Raw genomic sequence first — 19,861 nt, forward strand, 5'->3', positions numbered from 1 at the left:
ATAACAATAGTTATCAGTCGAGTATTTAGATGGCTCCATATGAGGCTTTATATGGGAGATGGTGTAGATCTCCAATAAGTTGGTTTGAGCCGGGTGAGGCTAGGCTTTTTGGTAAAGACTTGGTGTTGGATACTTTGGACAAGGTGAAAGTGATTCAAGAGCGGCTTCGTACAGCGCAGTCGAGGCAAAAGAGTTATGCTGACAGGAATGTTCATGATGTCTCTTACATGGATGGGGAGAATGTTCTACTGAAGGTTTCACCCATGAAGAGTGTTATGAGATTTGGGAAGAAGGGTAAATTGAGTCTTCAGTTCATTTGGCCTTTAGAGGTGCTTCAGAGGATTGGGGAGGTGGCTTATGAGCTGGCTTTGCCGCCTAGCTTGTCGAGTGTGCATCCGGTATTTTATATTTCTATGCTTTAGAAGTATATTGGAGATCCGTCTCATGTTTTGGATTTCAGCACGGTTCACTTAGATGGTGATTTGACTTATGATGTGGAGCCAGTGGCTATTTTGGAGCAGCAGATCCGAAAGATGAGATAAAAGAAGATAACTTCACTGAAAGTGCAGTGGAGAGGTCGGCCCATGGAGGAGGCTATATGGGAGACCGAGCGGGAGATGCAGAGCAGATAGCCACACCTGTTTGAGGCTTCAGGTATGTTTCTTGACTCATTCGAGGACGAACATTTGTTTAAGAGGGGGAGGATTTAACGACCCGGCCAGTCATTTCATGAGTTATAGCCCTCGTTTCCCCCGTATCTGCTTTTGCATGTGTTGTTTAGCTCTATTTCACCGTATCGTGTTGGTTGTTTTGTGTTCGTAGTGGTCTTGGAGCGGTATAAGACACTTAGTCTCTTATTCGAAAGCTTAAGTTGGAAAAGTCAACCGGATGTTGACTTATGTGTAGAAGGTCTCTGTGGTTTGGATAGCTTCGTTAGGTGATTTTGGGCTTAGGAGCGTGTTCGGAATATAATTTGGAGGTCTTTGGTAGATTTAGGCTTGAATTGGTGAAATTGTAAATTTGGTATTTTTTGGTCGGCAATGGAAATCTTGATATGGGGTTGAAATGGAATTCCGGAAATTGAGCAGGTCTGTTATGTCATTTTGAGGTGTGTGAAAAATTTCAGGTCATTTGAACGTGGTTTGATGGGTTTTGGCATCGTTTGCGAAATTCAGATGTTCAGAAATCCTTAGGCTTGAATCCGAGGGTGATTTGGTGTTTTGATGTTTTGAGTTTTCTGAAGGATGGAATAGGTAGTGATATGTGACTTGCTTGTAGGTTTGGTTGAGGTCCCGAGGACCTCGTGTTGATTTCGGGAGGTAGAGTTGAGGAAGTGCTGAAGAATTCCTTCAGCTGTCATAACTGCACCTGTGGAGTGGGGACTGCGGATGTAAGGTCCGCAGATGCAATGGAGCAGCCGTAGAAGTGGCCAAGGCCAAGGAAGTTGGAACCGCAGGTGCACGCATGGGACCGCACCTACGAGATCGCAGATGCGGGATCTTGACCGCAGAAGCGGTTTTCTAGGGTTAAGTGAAAACTGCACCCGCGATGGATTTTCCGCAGGTGCGGCGTCGCATGTGCGACTTATAGACCGCATATGCGAATGTTCTCGGCAGAAAGTATATAAGTTCCCCTTCGCGAATTTCAATCATTCTTCCACCATTTTTGAACGATTTTGGAACTCCAAGCGGTGATTTCAAGAGGGAATCGAGGGTTTCAGTGTGGTAAGCAACTTAGGCTTTATATTTTTTTTTGTGATGATTTTTCTATTGATTAATCATGGAATTTAGTGGGAATTCTGAGAGAAGTGAATTGGTTAGGGCTTGAGTTTTAGAGAGTTTTGATTGAGTATTTGAGGGACCATTTGAGGTTCGATTTTGATGATTTTAATATGTAAAGACTCGGGAGTGAAAGGAGTTTCTAGTTTTGTAATTTTTTTGGATTCTGAGACGTGGGCTTTGGGGCCGTGTTTGTGTCCAACTCGGGATTCTTGGTCTAATTTAATTATTTTTGTGTGGAATTCATTCCTTTAGCGTATATTGATGATACTATACTAATTTTTGTTAGATTCAGAGTATTTGGAGGCCGAATCGAGAGGCAAGGGCATTGCGGGTTAGAGTTTTGTCCGGTTTGAGGTTAGTAATGACTGTAAATCTTGTCCTGAGGGTATGAAACCCCGGATTATACATCGTTTCACTAATTTGAGGTGACGCACAAGCTAGATGATGAGCGTGAAGGCGTGCACCGTTGGAGATTGTGACTTGGTCCGTCCCATAGTAACTATTAAGTTGCATATCTTACTGGAAACTATTTGATACTTATGTATTTTAGAAAGTATTATTATGTTGTGGGCTGAATGCCATATTTGGGCCTTGTGCCAAGCTGTTTCGACCCTTAGGGGCTTTTTACTATTGTTCCTCACTATTTTGATTTAATATTGTACTCGGTCATGCTATGTTTTACTGATTTCATAACTCATTCCTATTTACTCCATTGAGGTATAAAATGATAATTTGGGCTGAGTACCCTGTTTTTACTGTTAGCCCCAGTGGCTTGAGAGGTTCAGACTGAGTGAGGCCAAGGGCCGGTGTTGTGAGGATATCATGGGAACGGGCTGCACGCTGCAACATGTTATACTGATTTGTGATATATGAGAGGCCGAGGGCCTGATTTATTATGCCACGAGAGAGATTGTTATAGAGCTTGGGCTGTAGAAGCCCCTTCGGAGTCTGTACACCCCGAGTGAGCGCGGGTACCCTGAGTGAGTATTATGATGTTGTCCGAGGGGCTGTTCTTGATTCATGTTGTTCCCGAGGGGCTGATTACAAGTGGTTGTGAGGTTTCCCTAGGGGCTAATTCTGAGTGATGTTATGCCCGAGGGACGGTTTATGATACATGTTATTTTTTATTTTCATCATTTTACTCTAAACTTCATTGAAAATCTATTGAAACTGTTAGAGAAACATTTTCAAAGGATTTTTACTAAAATTGGATTTTAACGAGATGATTTGATTTATAAACTATTTTGGAAACATAATGTACTTACTGTAGTGTTATGACGTGAATTTTATGTATGATGTAATGACCCGACCGGTCGTTTTGAGAATTTACACTTTGCTCACCAGTTTTCAGACATGGCTAGCCTCATATGATGTATTATGACTTATGTAAATCGTTGGTTTTGGTTTTCAGGTTAATTACAACAGATACGGAAGAATGATTCTCAGCTTGAAAGCTTTAAATTTGAAAGGTTTGACCAAGTTTTGACTTTTTAGTATTCGTTCTTGGATTTGGATTTTTATGATTTGGTTAACTTCGTGAGGTGATTTTGGACTTGGGAGCGCGTCCGGAATATAATTTGGAGGTCTGTGGTAGGTTTAGGCTTGAATTGGCGAAATTAAAAATTTGGCGTTTCTCGGTCGGTAGTGGAAATTTCGATATCGGTGTCGATTTTGAAATTCTGGAAATTCGAGTAGGTCTGTAGTGTCATTTCTGACGTGTGTGCAAAATTTTAGGTCATTCGGAGGTGATTTGGTAGGTTTTTGCATCATTTGCGGAATTCAGAAGTTAAGAAGCTCATAGGCTTGAATCTGAGGGTGATTTTGGTGTTGTGATGCTGTTTTGAGTGTTCCAAAGGTTTGGATTATTTTAAATGGTGTTATGCGACTTGTTGGAAGGGGCTGCGTGCACCTGCGGAATTTCCCTCGCAGGTGCGGAACTCACTTACTTCATTATATCCACATCTGCCTCCTAAATCGCACCTGCGAGGAAAATTTCGCAAGTGCGGTGCCGCAGAAGCGGGAACTCGACCGTAGGTGCGGTTTTATAGGGCAAAACAATCCTAGCTCTAGGTTTGTTCTTTATTTTTTTCGATTTTGGGCTTGAGAAACTCGGGAGAAAGGCAATTTTTTGAGGGGTTTGAAGGAGCAGTGTTGGGGTAAGTGATTCTAACCTATAATGGTTTAAATTTCATGAATCTATGATTTTATTCATCATCTAATTGAGAAGTTGAACCAGAAATTTGGGAATTTAGGGCTTGAAATTGGAGAGTCAATTATTGAGGATTTGAGTGATCAAGTGAGGTCGGATTTTGATAAATTCGGATGTGAGTGAATGCGCTTTTAAGTTTTGTAATATTTGTCGGGTTTCGAGACGTGGGCCCAAGGGCTCGATTTGAGTGGATTTCGGGATTTGTGCCTAATTTGATAGTTTTTCTTGTGGAATTCATTCAATTAGCATATATTGATGGTATTGTAATGGTTGTGAATAGATTTGGAGTGATTGGAGTCGGAGTCGAGGGGTAAGAACATCGCGGTGTAAAGTTTTGATCGGTTTGAAGTAAGTAATAATTGTAAATCTAGTGCTAAGCGTACGAAACCCCAGATTTTGCATTGTTTTACTACTTTGAGGTGGCGCACATGCTAGGTGACGAGCGTGTGGGCGTGCACCGTTGGGGATTGTGACTTGGTTCGTCCCATAGCGACTATATAGTTGTGTATTTGACTATAACTATACGATACTTATGTGATTTAGAAAGAATTTCTATAACTTGGGTTGAATGCCATATTTGGGCCTTGTGCCAAAGCTGTTTGGACCCTTAGGGGATTTTTACTACTATTCTTCAATGTTTTGATTTAATATCTACACTCAATCATGCTATGTTTTATTGATTTCATAACTTAGTCTTATTTACTCAGATTTGATGCATAAAATGATATTTTGGGCTGAGCACCCAGTTTTATTGATAGCCCGAGTGACTTGAGAGGTTTCTGATTGAGGGAGGCCGAGGGCCTATTTTGTGAGAATATTATGGGAAGGGTCTGCATGCCGCAGAAGGTTGTTACTGATTTATGATATTGTCAGGCCGAGGGCCTTATTGATTTTTGCCACAAGGTGGCTTGTTGTTTTGAGGCCGAGTGCCTGATTGATTTATGCCACGAGATGGCTTGTTATAGTGTTAGGGCTGTAGGAGCCTCACCGGAGTCTGAACACCCCCTTGTGAGCACGGGTACTCTGAGTGACTGATATGATATTTTGCTCGAGGGGCTATTCTTGATTCATTTTGTGCCCGAGGGGCTATTTACGAGTGATTGTGAGATATGCCCGAGGGGCTGTATATGAGTGATAGTGATAGTTGCCTGAGGGGCTATTTATGATTCATGTTTCCCCGAGGGGATGTTTGTGATTTATGTTTCCCGAGCGGCTGTATACGAGTGAGTTTTGCCCGAAGGGCTGATTATGTTTTCACCATTTCTACTCACTATCTTATTACTTAATTTGAAATTTATTGGAAGATGTTTTAAATAGTTTTACTGGAACTGGATTTAAATGAGCCGAGTTGATTCAAAACTAATTTAAAAGCCTGTTGTATTCTACTGAGATTTCATGATATGAACTGTATATGTTTTGTTGCTCGTCAGTGCTACTCAGTCTTTATTTACCTTTATTACTTACTAAGTTAGCGTACTCACATTACTCACTACACCTTATGCGTAGATCCAGGTATTTCTGAACTCGGTAGCGGGTGTTGATTACTCAGTGGTAGGTCCATCGGAGTTAGCAATGTAGCTGCCTCGTGATCGCACCCCTTCTTTTCTCCCTCCTTATCCTCCCTTAGTTGTATTCAGTAATTTTCAGGCTATGTTAGTCTTGATGTTGTCGACGGTTGTAGTAGATGCTCATGACTAGTGACACCCCGATGTCGGGCTTTCTGTCCGCACTGTTATTTTGAATTAAACACTTTATGAAGGTTTATTGCTAAATTGCTTTGATTTTATATTAATAATGAAAATATTGATTGATTTTGGTAATGTGTCGCCTTGCCTAGTACCACGTTAGGCGCCATCACGACTGGGTTGGTTTTTGGTCGTGACAAGTTGGTATCAGAGCCTAGGTTACATAGGTCTCACGAGTTATGAGCAGGTTTAGTAGAGTCTCGCCGATCGGTACGGAGACATCTGTACTTATCTTCGAGAGGCTGTAGAACCTTTAGGAAATCCCACATTATTGAATTCTTATCGTTGTCACACCTCCTTTTAATTACTCCCGCAGAAGAGGGTATAATAAAGGGAGTTATTTCCAACTTGAAGTGACAATCGGAACGGGATTTATTATTAAATTTTCAGAGTCGCCACTTAGGAAATTAATGGTGTCCCAAGTTACCGGTTAAATCCCGACCCGAGGAGATTATGACTCTGTTATCAGTCCGCGAACCAGAAATCCGAGTAAGGAATTCTATTAACCCGGGAGAAGGTGTTAGGCATTCCCGGGTTCCGTGGTTCTAGCACGGTCGCTTAACTATTGTATTTGATCTTATCTGATTTCGAAATGTGTTTTTATTAATAAACCGCTTTCATTTTTTATTTATTCGATTTTTAAACGAATTGCAACGTCGTGGAAATGCGCCTCAAACCACGTCGCACCAGTGCACCCGTGATTGTTAACACATTTCGACTTCGTTGAGATTTGGATTTAGGTCACATAAATGTGCACCCGTATTTAGGAAGGTAAATTTATTAAAATACGTGCCTAAAGCAACTACGCGTTTATTAACTGTGTGGGGAGCCATGAAATTCGCTAAATGGCACATCCCGAGGTCTAAATATTTTGATATAAGCAATTAATGAGGGCCTCGCAATTTGTGCGTTTATTTGGCGGGGCTCGTCTCATCTATTGTTTATTTTAAAGGGTAAATCCTAAGGCAGTCTATGATTTTCTATATTTAATCGTCTTTAACTATTTGTTACTGGACCTAATAGTGACTTTATACTGCGTTGCAGCCTCTGGGCTCCAGGACGAGCACAACAAAAGAAAAGGTTAAAATTATGTGCACACCATAAGCTGATCAAGCAGATATAGGCCCAGGCCCAAACGTACACAAGCATCTAACCGAGCCTGGGCCGTTCATTGAGGCCCTGAGACTTATCCTTTTTTGGTAATAAAATACGGAGCCCAAACTGTTAAGCCAGGCCAGATTCCAATTCAGATTCCAATATGCAGTCTTATTGTTGCGAACTAAAAATCGAAACAGTCTAGAACTTATTCAAGTTGTCCTATTGATATCAACCTAATACTGCCCAGTTTTAAATACAGAAATTGAACATTGGATGCAATCTATACTACATATAGGATTAAACATTGGATGCAATCTTCTCAGAAATTAATTACATAATCAGAATTAAAATCCATTGCACAGTTCATATGAATAGTCCAGTTATACAGTCCAGTTATACAGTCCAGCATTTACACACATATTCGACATTATGCTGATTGAATCTAACACCTATTTAACTATCAATACATCACAGTCCAAACAGCACACTTCAAAACCAAACAGATGAACATTTGTATTCCATTTCAAGCTTAATGTTACAGCAGGGCAGATTCGAATGTGTACCTGGTAATTGCAAATAAGAAAAGGGAGAGATTAGCAGCAGTAACAACTTCAGCAGCAGCTCAGAAAACCAATTTAAAATATCAAAAACAGCCAGCACAGACCCAACAACTCAGAATAAATTAGAGAGCCAATAGAGTTCACAGATTAACCCAAACAGCACCAAACAGCTAAAAATGAACCCAGGACTGCCATCCCTAGTGAACAAACAGCAAATCAACCTGGACTAAGTAAATCTCATGCACACATGATTCGAAAAGCTTGTGAATATCCAAAGTGAGCATACACAGATGAGTTCAGGTTACTTCTTATCCTTAACGAGCTAGGAAATGGGATTAATGACTGAAATTTGAGAATGAGGTTAGGAGAGATTAATGGAATAGTAATTTTTACTTTTCTGTTGTTTTTTTGAAACTTGAGGATGATCAGAGGGTTTTGAGGGGGGGGGGTCGAGATGGCTATTCCAAAAAAAACCCCCTTTCTCAAGGCAAGTGAATGCCTATTTATAGGTGAACTTAATCCAATTTCAGATTTTTCCCTTTACCCCCTTAGTCCCTATTCTAATTTCAGTGTTTACCCCATTATTTCTGACTTGTTACACAAGCAACTAACTTAAGTTTATTAGAACTTACACTATAGTCCCTCCTAGAAAGTTCTATGCCTATTACAATCACTATTCTATCCTTACCCCTCTTCAAAAATTACCAAATCTGATGAAAGTACCCTTTTCCTATGCCTAAACTACCCTTTGAACCTCCTGAAATTACTAGCCTACATTAACTACACTAAACTTTCTAACTGACCCTGGTCCAAATAATTATTTCTGCAAATTAACCAACCACCAATCCAATCGCCAATCCTAAATTCAAATAACTACTGATTTTTGGATTAACAACTACTAGTAACAAGTTCAAGCAAAACAGTGCTCAAATAGTATTGATCAAAACTGTTAAGCAAACAGATTCGACACACACAACTAATAGAACAACTTAAACATTCATGAGGCCTGGAGAAGATTTAAGCGACTCAAAACTTAAACTAAATCCTAAACATGATCAATCCTAATTCTAAAGAACTCAGTCATAACTAAATTGACAAACGACCCAATTCTTACTATTGATTAAAAGACAATGAAGATTAACAAATAAGAAACACTGGCTAACCTAGTTGAACACTGGTTCAACCGAAAAAATGAGGAGAAATAAACTCATGCCCTAAATTGATTGATCAAGGGGAAATATCAGTTCAAGATAAAAAGACTAACGAAGAAGAACAAGGAAAACTTACTTAGCTTGAGCACTCGACTGACTATGGGGTGAACTCTGAATGGCCATTTGTTTGAATCCTCCGAGATTCTTGACGCGTAACATCCCTAATCGTGTGTTTTCAAAAGAACACACATGATTAGGGAAATTACGGTCCAAAATCCCTAAAATTTCTGAGCTAGGGTTCTGCCGGTTCTAAGATCTGAAATTCGAGAAGCTCTGGCAAGATTCGAAAGGTTTTGGTTAGGGATTAATGATGGGGAAGGGATGAGGGACATTTGGTACGAATTTGGGCCAGTTTGGGTGAGTTTGCAACTTGGCCGGAAACTTTGATGGAATATTTGAGACGACTGGCTATGATTCGAGGGGAGCTGAGGGCATGGTTGGACAGGGGAAGACGAGGGGATTCAATGGTGTATTTTTGGTGGTCATCGGAGCATCGCCGCCGGCGGCGACGATTTCCGGCCGGCGGCGGACGGCGGAGGGCGGTGGGGCTAGGGCGGAGGACGGTGGAGGAAGGCGGGGTTAAGGTTTGTACGAGGAAGATGGGAGTTGTCGTTACATTTTGTATAAAAATTATTACATTTTTATTACATTTTGAGAGCCAATTGTGGCCGCTGGATCTGGGGAAATGGATGGTCGTGATTAACGACGTCAAAACGACGTCGTTTGATGAAGAGGCACCTGGACCGGCCGAGCATTTGGGCCTGGGCGTGGGAATTTTATTGGGGCTAACTGATTTTGGCCCAAATTTGGTCTCCAATGAAGACCATTTTTAATTTTTCCTTTTTTTCTTTTTATCCATTTTTGTATATATATATTTTTTTTGTATTTATTTATTTTTCTGATTTTATAAAATGCTAAAACAAAGTAAATACCTAATTACACTATTTAACTCCTAGAATTACTTATACCTCTATTTAAAACAAATGCAATAATTAGTAATGCGATGAACTATTTTCTTGCAATTTTCTTTATAGTTTATTCTAAAACTAATTAATACTAAAATTGTGAAATTAAATCCCTAAATGCCAATGCATATTTTTGGTATTTTCATATGAATTAAAATGCACAAATGAAAATGCAACAATTACCAAAGAATGCCACAAAATTCACAACAAATTACTGGAAAAAATTGCTTTATTTGAAATTTTGGGAATTACTGCTTAGGGCAAAAATCACGTGCTCACAATCGTGCGTCATTGATTCAGCTTGAAATGTAACCCTTTGAAATTCATTCCACACATTCGTATGCGTTCATGAGCGCTCACTATCAGCTGTGCATCAACGTCTTTTGATTCCCTAAACAAGAGGCGCGATATGGTTTATGTGTGCTGATGTTGGGCCAGTCTAGAGGACTTAGGGCCTGGCTTTTCCTGTAGCTTGAGAACTGAGGTGTTGATTGTGTGAGCGTGTGCTTTTTGATTGATATGTTCGGTAGTCTCCCTATTAGTGGAAGTGATGGCTGGACTGCTATGTGATGAGTATGATGTGACTGCGAGATATGTTCATATGATTTAGATGTGACGAAAAGGGTCTGCTTGAGGGTAGAAAGAACTATTTGGTGCTTGATTTCCATCTTTGTTTGATGTATAGCCCCGAGTTATGGGTATGCTGAAGGATTTTTCATGTTTTTAGGTTAGGAAATGAAGTAGATTTCATGCCATGATACGAGTTCGTACTCAGGAAGATTAAGTTATTGCGTGATGTTTATGACAGTGGAAAGGTATAAAGAGATGTTAGTTTGAGACGAAGCATGTGGTTCGTCTCCTGTAGGGTGTCCTGAGAGTGTGTGATCCCTATGCTGTTTTGTAGCGAGTCCTCTTTTACCAGTGAATTATATGTGCCGCAGATTGAGTTTTGATTGCTTGCGAAAGTTGTCTTAAATGTCATGAGGGTGAATGCGAGATTTGCAGATGATTTGAAGTACTAGATGGTTTGTGTTGCACGAGCTTATAAAGGATTTAGTTCAATCTCACTATGGTATTATGGCAGTAATAAAGTATGGGCATTGTGAGTTTTTGTGTGTTTTGAGCTATGGCTTTGAGCCAAGTGGGAGAGTCTGCTATTAACCGGTTGATTGCAGGTTATGTGTCGTATTGGTTTCAGTTTGAGGTATACTGGTGAATCAGTTGTGGCTTACAGGGGTTGAGATCGAGGATGACTCGAGTAAAGGAAATATTGGATAAGGGTTGTGTTATGCTTTATGGGTGTATGAGAATCACGGAAATGACTTGAGTTGTTATTGGTAAAGTATCTAATGTGCATAGAGCATGAATTTATTTGGTTGCATTAAGGTGTGGTTACTTCCTGGAGTGTTGGAGTGCTAATGGAGCACATGTCGTTCGGTTCATTTGATCAGTTAATTGAGATCTGAGTAGAGTGGATGACTCTAGAGAATGGTTCCAGTGGGTTCAAGATTTATATGTAACAAGTAGGGATCTTAAGGAGGTGTAATTGGTTAGAAACAGAGGTTTACATTAGATGGTGTCAGGACCTATGGCATTCCTATACCATTATGGATTCTACATATCAGCATCAGGAAGGTAATGGTTTTATCTTCAGAGTAAGTATTTTGAATATGGTACTTTTGGGGATATTTAAGATAGCATTCAGCGGATTATAAGCTTTAGGGCGGTGTGGTTTTGTGCTAGTGTCTCGCATGGTGAGTTTTAGTTGAAATTTTTTGTATTGTGGCAAGAAGAAGAATCAATTTGAAAGTAATTCAAAAGGAGCTAGGATAGGTAGGACAGCTTGGTAGTAGCTTGGATCGGCATGACAATGGGTATGATTAGTTCTTTGGGTGTTTATGAGGTAAGGAATTTCTACAGATATTCCGTGGCAATGCTCTTGGGTTATTGGTGGCCTGCGTAGCTTGGTTGAGTTAGAAGGATTAAGTCCTAACGGTTTGGTTTTGTGCAAACGAAAGTCGGAGAGTTCTTGGTGGTTTCTACCACGGTTAGAGAGGTATATCTTCTACTGGCGTGAGGAGCATGTGATGTATAGTGATTTTCTCGTGGATGGGATTAAATGGAATGTTCTTGGCTAGTTGAGTACGTAGTTGCTTATGACTCGGAGTGGATTATTAAGTTCTCATATTTATCATGGGATCGCTTGGTATGTGCGGGGTGTTGTGTAGGGTTGAGATTTGCATATGTGAGGTCACGGTTCAGTTTTGGAAGGAAAGTCATAAATTCTTAGGCAACATGGATAGTTTCAGATGACTAGGTAAATGATATCACTAATTGATGTGGCTTGATGAGGGTACACATTTTAGAAAGGGCAATGTGTTTGAGTTAAGGATACTTCATTAGTATTGCACTACTCTCTTATTGGATCGACTGTTGATATTCGAGGTTGCTCGGTGGCACAGAAGAATTTTAGGAGTATCCCTCGTGGAATAATCGAGTATCAGAGGTGCGTTAGATGTACGGGCAGTGGAGTTGGGATCGAATATAGTGATTCAGGTGCTATATGGATTTGGAGACTAGGAGTTCTCCTAAACAGGTTATGTCATGGTAGTGGGCCGCGTATATCGGTCTTGTGTGGTGTCTATTGGGGGGTTTGGAGACCCGAGTGGATCTTTGCTGCTTGGTATGGTAGATCTTAAGGTTATATTGGGTATGGATTGGTTGTCTCTGTGTCGTGTTATTATGGACTGTTACGCAAAGACGGTGACGTTGGCTATGCCGGGGATGCCACGGATTGAGTGGCGAGGTTCGACAGATTATGCTCCCAGTAGAGCGATTTCATCTTTGAAGATACAGCGGAAGGTTCGGAAGGGTTGTCTTTCTTATTTGGCCTTCGTGAGGGATGTCAGTGCACAGACTCCTACCATTGATTCAGTTTCGGTGGTGTGGGATTTTCCAGTTGAGTTTCCTGCAGACCTGTCGGGTGTGCCGCTGGACAGGGTTATTGATTTCGGTATTAATTTGGTGCCGGGAATTTAGTAAATTTCTGTTCCACCGTATCGTACAACACCGGCGTAGTTAAAGAAGTTGAAGGAGCGGCTTCAATAACTCCTTGATAAAGGGTTCATTGGTATGCCAATATGGATGTGTGTTCTGCATCGAGTCGGCGTTGTCTACTCCAAATTGCTATTGCTGAGGGATGTGTCGTTCGATTATCATTGAGCTTACTCGCATTCTGGAGTGATCTATGAGTTACCTTTTTGTATTGCGATGAGCTGTGGTTCGTTGATTTTATGCACAAGTGATATGGTCCTATTTTGGCTTTATAGCAGAATTTGAGTGAGACGGATATTTAGGTGTTGCATGATTGATTGCGCATTGGATATGTTCTTTCGGGCTGGCATGGCATTGCGTCATTTACTTCTCCGTGGTTATAGTGATTTACTTTTGGTACTAGACATCAAATTGTGCGTGGTTGATGTTTTTGAGCATGGTGACTTGAGGTGTCTCACGTGGACTAGTGTTTGGATAGGGTCGCACATTGCAGCGAAGATTATGTTGAGGTATGATCCTTCATGTAAGATTCGTGTATTCTAGTTCTACGATGTGCGATGGGTTCTCAGGATTGTGTTGTGGTGGTACTGGTGAGGTTGCGGTACAACTCTCTCATTTGAGTCATTCTTCCATGATTTGAGTACATTTGAAATGTTGCTTATTGGTGTATGGGTCGCACTGGTGGTGGTTTTAGATCGTATCGATGTGTCATGTGATTAGAGTAGTCGTGTTGGATGAGATGAGGTCGTTGGGATCTAGAATGAATATTATCGGATTCGATTTCAGCATGTTGGAAGGATAATATCGAGATTCGGCTTAGAAATTTACTATGGTCCTTGCCGAAGGAGAGGGAGCTCCATGACTGGTTGATCTGAGGAACGGTTATGACTTTCTGCGTGTTTCTTTCATTGTTGGCAGCATACAAAAGTTTTGCTATGAGGCTTTGATTGACAAGAGGTTTATTACCGGTATTGGGTTCTTTGAGCAGCTGCTGTGATCAGAAGTTATCGCTACGATTGGTTGAGTTTTGTGGTATATCATTTGATTAAATCTTGGGTTACGGATATGGTTTAGTACAACTTGTGTAGACTTATACTGCGTATAGATGTGAGATTCTGATCTTACATATAAGTTCGGAAGTGGAAATTTGGTTTTAAGGTTCATGGGCTTGCTTGGATTGCAAAAATTCAGTCATGTTGCGTTATCAAACCTATGTGGGATGGGGTGACGTAGGATCACCCCCGGGTATGTACATGGTAAGGTTATAGAGCAATTTGATGGTTTTCAGAACAACTCTAGGCATGTTCAAGGACGAACGTATGTTTAAGTGGGGTCGCATATTGCAGCGAAGATTATGTTGAGGTATGATCCTTCAGGTTAGATTCGTGTGTTCTGGTTCTACGATGTGCGATGGGTTCTCAGCATTGTGTTGTGGTGATACTGGTGAGCTTGCGGTACAGCTCTCTCATTTGAGTCATTCTTCCATGATTTGAGTACATTTGAACTGTTGCTTTTTGGTGCGCAGGTCGCACTGGTGGTGGTTTTAGATTGTATCGATGTGTCATGTGACTAGAGTAGTCGTGTTGGATGAGATGAGGTCGTCAGGATCTAGAATGAATATTATCGGATTCGATTTCAGCATGTTGGAAGGATACTATCGAGATTCGGCTTAGAAATTTACTATGGTCCTTGCCGAAGGAGAGAGAGCTCCATGACTGGTTGATCTGAGGAATGGTTATCACATTCTGCGTGTTTCTTTTATCGTTGGCAGTATATAAAAGTTTGCTATGAGGCTTTGATTGGTAAGAGGTTTATTACCGGTATTGGGTTCTTTAAGCAGCTGTTGTGATCAGAAGTTATCGCTACGAGTGGTTGAGTTTTGTGGTATATCATGTGATTAAATCTTGGGTTACGGATATGGTTTGATACAACTTGTGTGGACTTATACAGCATATAGATGTGAGATTCTGATCGTACAGATAACTTCGGAAGTGGAAATTTGGTTTTAAGGTTCATGGGCTTGCTTGGATTGTGAAATTTCAGTCATGTTGCGTTATCAAACCTATGTGGGATGGGGTGATGTAGGATCACCCCCGGGTATGTACATTGTAAGGTTATAGATCAATTTGATGGTTTTCGGAACAACTCTAGGCATGTTCGAGACGAACGTATGTTTAAGTGGGGGAGGATGTAATGACCCGAACGTTCGTTTTGAGCATTTACAATTTGCTCGCCAGTTCTTGGGCATGAATAGCCCTGTATGATGTATTATGACTTATGTAAATCATCGGTTTTGGTTTTCAGATTAATAGGAACAGATACGGAAGAATGATTCTCAGCTTGAAGCTTTAAATTTGAAATTTCAACCAAGTTTTGACTTTTTAGTATTCGATCTCGGATTTGGATTTTTATGATTTGGTTAGCTCCGTTAGGTGATTTTGGACTTGGGAGAGCGCCCGGAATGTGATTTGGAGGTCCTTGGTAGGTTTAGGCTTGAATTGGCAAAATTGAAAATTTGGCGTTTCTCGCTCAGCAGTGGAAAATTTGATATCGGGGTCGGATAGAAATTTTGGAAATTAGATTAGGTCCGTAGTGTCATTTTTGACGTATGTGCAAAATTTCAGGTCATTCGGAGGTGATTTGGTAGGTTTAGGCATCGTTTGCAGAATTCGGAAGTTTGGAAGTTCTAAGGCTTGAATCCGAGTGTGATTTGGTGTTTTGATGTTGCTTTGAGTGTTCCGAAGGTTTGGAAAAGTTTGAATAGTGTTATGTGACTTGTTGGTATTATTGGTTGAGGTCCCGAGGGCCTCGGGATGATTTCGGATGGTCAACGGAGAGTTTGGATGAGGAATAATGCAGCAGAAGCTGTTGCTTCTGATGTTTCCGCACCGGCAGTGTGGGAACCGCAGATGCGAGGCCGTAGGTGCGCTAGGAGGACCGCAGATGTGGAAATGGAAGGCCGGGGCTGGACCGCAGATGCAAAGAACAGGATGCATCTGCGAGGTCGCAGGTGCAATTTAGGGGACGCCGATGCGGATATGGTGCAGTAAGTGAGTTCCGCACCTGCGAGGGAAATTCCGCAGGTGCAGTGCCGCAGAAGCGGGAATTTGACCGGGAACTCGGGAGAGAGGCAATTTTTCGAGGGATTTGAAGGAGTAATGTTGGGGTAAGTGATTCTAGCCAATAATGTTTTAAATTTCATGAATCTATGATTTTATTCATCATCTAATGGAGAAGTTGAACTAGAAATTTGGGAATTTAGGGCTTGAAATTGGAGAGTGGATTTTTGAGAATTTGAGTGACCAAGTGAGATCATTTATGTTTGGACTCATGAGTGAATGGGCTTTCAAGTTTTGTAATTTTTGTCGGGTTTCGATGCGTGGGCCCAAGGGCCGGATTTGAGTGGATTTTGGGATTTGTGCCTTATTTGATAGTTTTTCTTGTGGAATTCATTCAATTAGCGTATATTGATGGTATTGTTATGGTTGTGAATAGATTCGGAGCGATTGGAGGCCGAGTCGAGGGGCAAGAGGATCGTGGTGTAGAGTTTTGACCGGTTTGAGGTAAGTAATGATTGTAAAACTAGTCATGATGGTATGAAACCCCGGATTTCGCATTATTTTACTACTTTGAGGTGACGAGCGTGTGGGTGTGACCGTTGGGGATTGTGACTTGGTCTGTCCTATAGCAACTGTTTAGTTGTGTATTTCACTGAAACTATGTTATACTTATGTGATTTAGAAAGAATTTTTATAAATTGGGTTGAATGCCATATTTGGGCCTTGTGACAAAGCTGTTTGGACCCTTAGGGGCTTTTTACTTCTATTCCTTACTGTTTTGATTTAATATCTGCACTCTGTCATGCTATGTTTTACTGATTTCATAACTCAGTCTTATTTACTCTAATTTGATGCATAAAATGATATTTTGGGCTGAGCACCCTATTTTATTGATAGCTCGAGTGGCTTGAGAGCTTTCTGACTGAGGGAGGCCGAGGGCCTGTTTTGTAAGGATATTATGGGATCGGGCTGCACGCCGTAGCAGGTTATTACTGATTTATGATATTGTGAGGCCAAGGGCCTGATTGATTTATGCCACGAGGTGTCTTATTGTTATGAGGCCGAGGGCCTGACTGATTTATGCCACGAGATGACTTGGTATAGCACTTGGGCTGTAGGAGCCCCTCCGGAGTCTGAACACCCCCCAGTAAGCGCGGGTACCCTGAGTGGCTGATATGATGTTTTGCCCGAGGGGCTGTTCTTGATTCATGTTGTGCCCGAGGGGATGTTTACGAGTAATTGTGAGGTATGCCCGAGGGGCTGTATATGAGTGACAGTGATGATTGCCCGAGGGGTTGTTTATGATTCATGTTTGCCCGAGAGGCTGTTTGTGATTTATGTTGCCCGAGGGGCTATATACGAGTGAGTTTTGCCCGAGGAGCTGATTATGTTTTCACCTACTCACTGTCTTATCACTTCGTTTGAAATTTGTTGAAAGATGTTTTAAATGGTTTTACTGAAACCGAATTTAAATGAGCTGAGTTGATTCAAAATTGATTTAAAAACATGTTGTATTCTACTGAGATTTCATGATATGAACTGCATATGTTTTATTGCTCGTCAGTCTTTATTTACCTTTATTACTTACTGAGTTGGCGTACTCACATTATTCCCCGCACCTTGTGTGCAGATCCAGGTATTTCAAAACTCGGTAGCGGGTATTGATTACTCAGTGGTAGGTCCATCAGAGTTTGCAAGGTAGATGGCGATCGCAGCCCTGCTTTTCTCCCTCCTTATCCTCCCTTAGTTGTATTTAGTAATTTCTAGGCTATGTTAGTCTTGATGTTGTCAGACGGTTATAGTAGATGCTCATGACTAGTGACACCCCGATGTCGGGCTTTCTTTCTGCACTGTTGTTTTGATTTAAACACTTTATGAAGGTTTATTGTTAAGTAGCTTTGATTTTATCTTAAGAATGAAAAATATTGATTGGTTTTTGGTAATGTGTCGGCTTGCCTAGTACTGCGTTAGGCGCCATCACGACCGGGTTAGTTTTTGGTCGTGAAATTGCAATAAGGTTAATGTGCCCCTCCTATTGAAATCTTTTTTGGTAAACGAAAAAAGTGGTACTGCAATGCTCATTTTCAGATTTATTTGCTACTTTTTATGTTTCTCGTACCTTGCCTTCATTGAAATCATTTATAATGATTTCATTAAATTAGCCTATAGTTTTATAAACGTATGGAAAATAAAATTATACAGTAAAAATATCTTGTGTATGAAACTTAAGGCTTTAATAAACCAACAGAAATAAGAATATTGATTCTTACCAATAGTTTCACTACTAAACAAAATTAATGACGAACTTAGTTTCAACAAAATAGTCTATTATCACGTCCAATAGTACAACCTTTTCAGCCATCAGATAGCCTTCAGTCAGTTCCAATTCAATCTTGGAAAATTGTGATCACACTCCACTTTAAGATTCAAGTCTAGTCCACTTGGATTATCGTAGTGATGCAGATGATGTTTTAATAACAAGTACCTTTCAGGGTTTTCCTTCAAATGATCATGCATGTTGGATATTATTGTAAGCTGCAGGAAAAAAAAACTACATGAGCAACAACAGATGTGAAAAAGCAGAAATTAATAGGAAATGAAAGTTGACCTCAGCTTGTAATATAGCATTTTCATTTTGCAAGTCTTGTAGTATTTTTCTTTGTTTCTCAGGATTACACGTAGCACAAAGGCGATTCCTCAACTCGAGATTCATTTGCAAGTTCTCTGAAAGTAATCTTGAGTTTTCCAAACGAAGATTTTCACGTTCTTCCTTATCCCTTTGGGCCTGAAATTAGTGTAAATTTGGATCATAGTTCATCTATTCAAGTCAAGAGAAGCTACATTTCTAAACAAAAAAGAACGAAAAGAAACATATCCCTAAAAAAATGAAGCAAAACTATGATGAAATGATGATTGTTGTGATAACAACGAGTGGAGAACAGTAGAATTCATATCATATGACGATCAGTGACAGATATAGGAACGTTTTTAAGGGAATACAAAATGTATTCTCTTTATTAGAGAATTCAACGTAGCTCGACTACTGCCATTTATAAGTAATTAAATAAACTATCAAAAGTTTATAAGAACCTGGATGTAGCATCTTTTGTTTTCAAACCAAATTTTGATTTGATTGGTATCAAGCCTTAGCTCCTCACTCAATTTCTCTATCACGTCGTTTTCTGGATTTGGCATCTCACTAAAAACCCTAGTCAGAAAAAAAAATCTGTTAGAATGAGCAAAAACTAATTGATAGAAACCAAAACATGCAATGAAAAGGAAAATATTAAGATCAACAAAGGGGAAATTTCAGATGTTTGTAATTAACGAACTTCTTGAGACTGGAATAAAATTCCTATTAGGTAAGAGATTCTTCTTCTTCTTCATTTACTTAATTGAATCAGCCTTTCTGTTTTACTTTTCTTAAAATTAATGAAGTGAAATATGTGAATCTATTGATGGACGGAGAAAATAAGATGAAGATGTAAAAAACTAAAAATCAAGTAGATCAGATACATTTAAGAAAAAGGGAATTGTGACATCTATGACAAATTAGAAAACAAATCTAAAACAAAATCATAAAAAGAAAATATTATAAGAACATGAGTTAAAACTTTTAGTTTCTTAAAACACTTAGATTGATGCAGAGAGAAAGCTATGATAGCCACGATAAATAGACCAAAATAGACAACATTATTCAATGAACAACATCGTAAATATAAAACCACCGAAAATTAAAAGGACCAACAAAAAAAAGAGAGAGACTTAAAATTATTCAATAAAACTCACTCTTCTAGCTTTTGAATTTGTTCATCAGAACTAGACCCCATGGGAGAATCCATGAGTGTGAAAAAAAAAAAGAGAAGTGAAGAATTCATCCAGCGTTTTAGAGTTTTTATAAGTGATTTTTAAGAGAGAGAGAGAGCAAAGCCAAAAAGGAAAAAGAAAAAGAACGAAAGACAATAAATGAATAAACAAATTAGTAGATAAGCAAATAAGTAAATAAATAATTAAATAGATAAATATGAGGAAGACTTTTCTAGTTGTCAAATCTTTTTCTACTCTTATATATCAATAAAATGGTTATCATTCTATTTCACCTAATATTACGTTCTAAATATTAATTTTTTTTAAGTTTTTTTCTGTTTAAAGTAGGAATAATATTATAATTTAGGTAAA

General features: G+C 39.8%; 1 protein-coding gene across 1 annotated transcript; it reads right to left on the reverse strand.

Annotated features, from left to right (window-relative positions):
• Window positions 18,059–19,524, reverse strand: LOC109227609 (homeobox-leucine zipper protein ROC8-like). Its single transcript, XM_019392808.1, has 4 exons — window positions 19,472–19,524; window positions 18,773–18,890; window positions 18,291–18,467; window positions 18,059–18,217 (listed from the first exon to the last, which is right to left on the reverse strand). Exons 1-4 carry the CDS (start codon window positions 19,522–19,524, stop codon window positions 18,059–18,061), a joined length of 507 nt encoding a protein of 168 aa, XP_019248353.1.

This window comes from Nicotiana attenuata, chromosome 6, assembly GCF_001879085.1.
Source record: "Nicotiana attenuata strain UT chromosome 6, NIATTr2, whole genome shotgun sequence".
Classification (NCBI taxonomy): Eukaryota; Viridiplantae; Streptophyta; class Magnoliopsida; order Solanales; family Solanaceae; genus Nicotiana; species Nicotiana attenuata.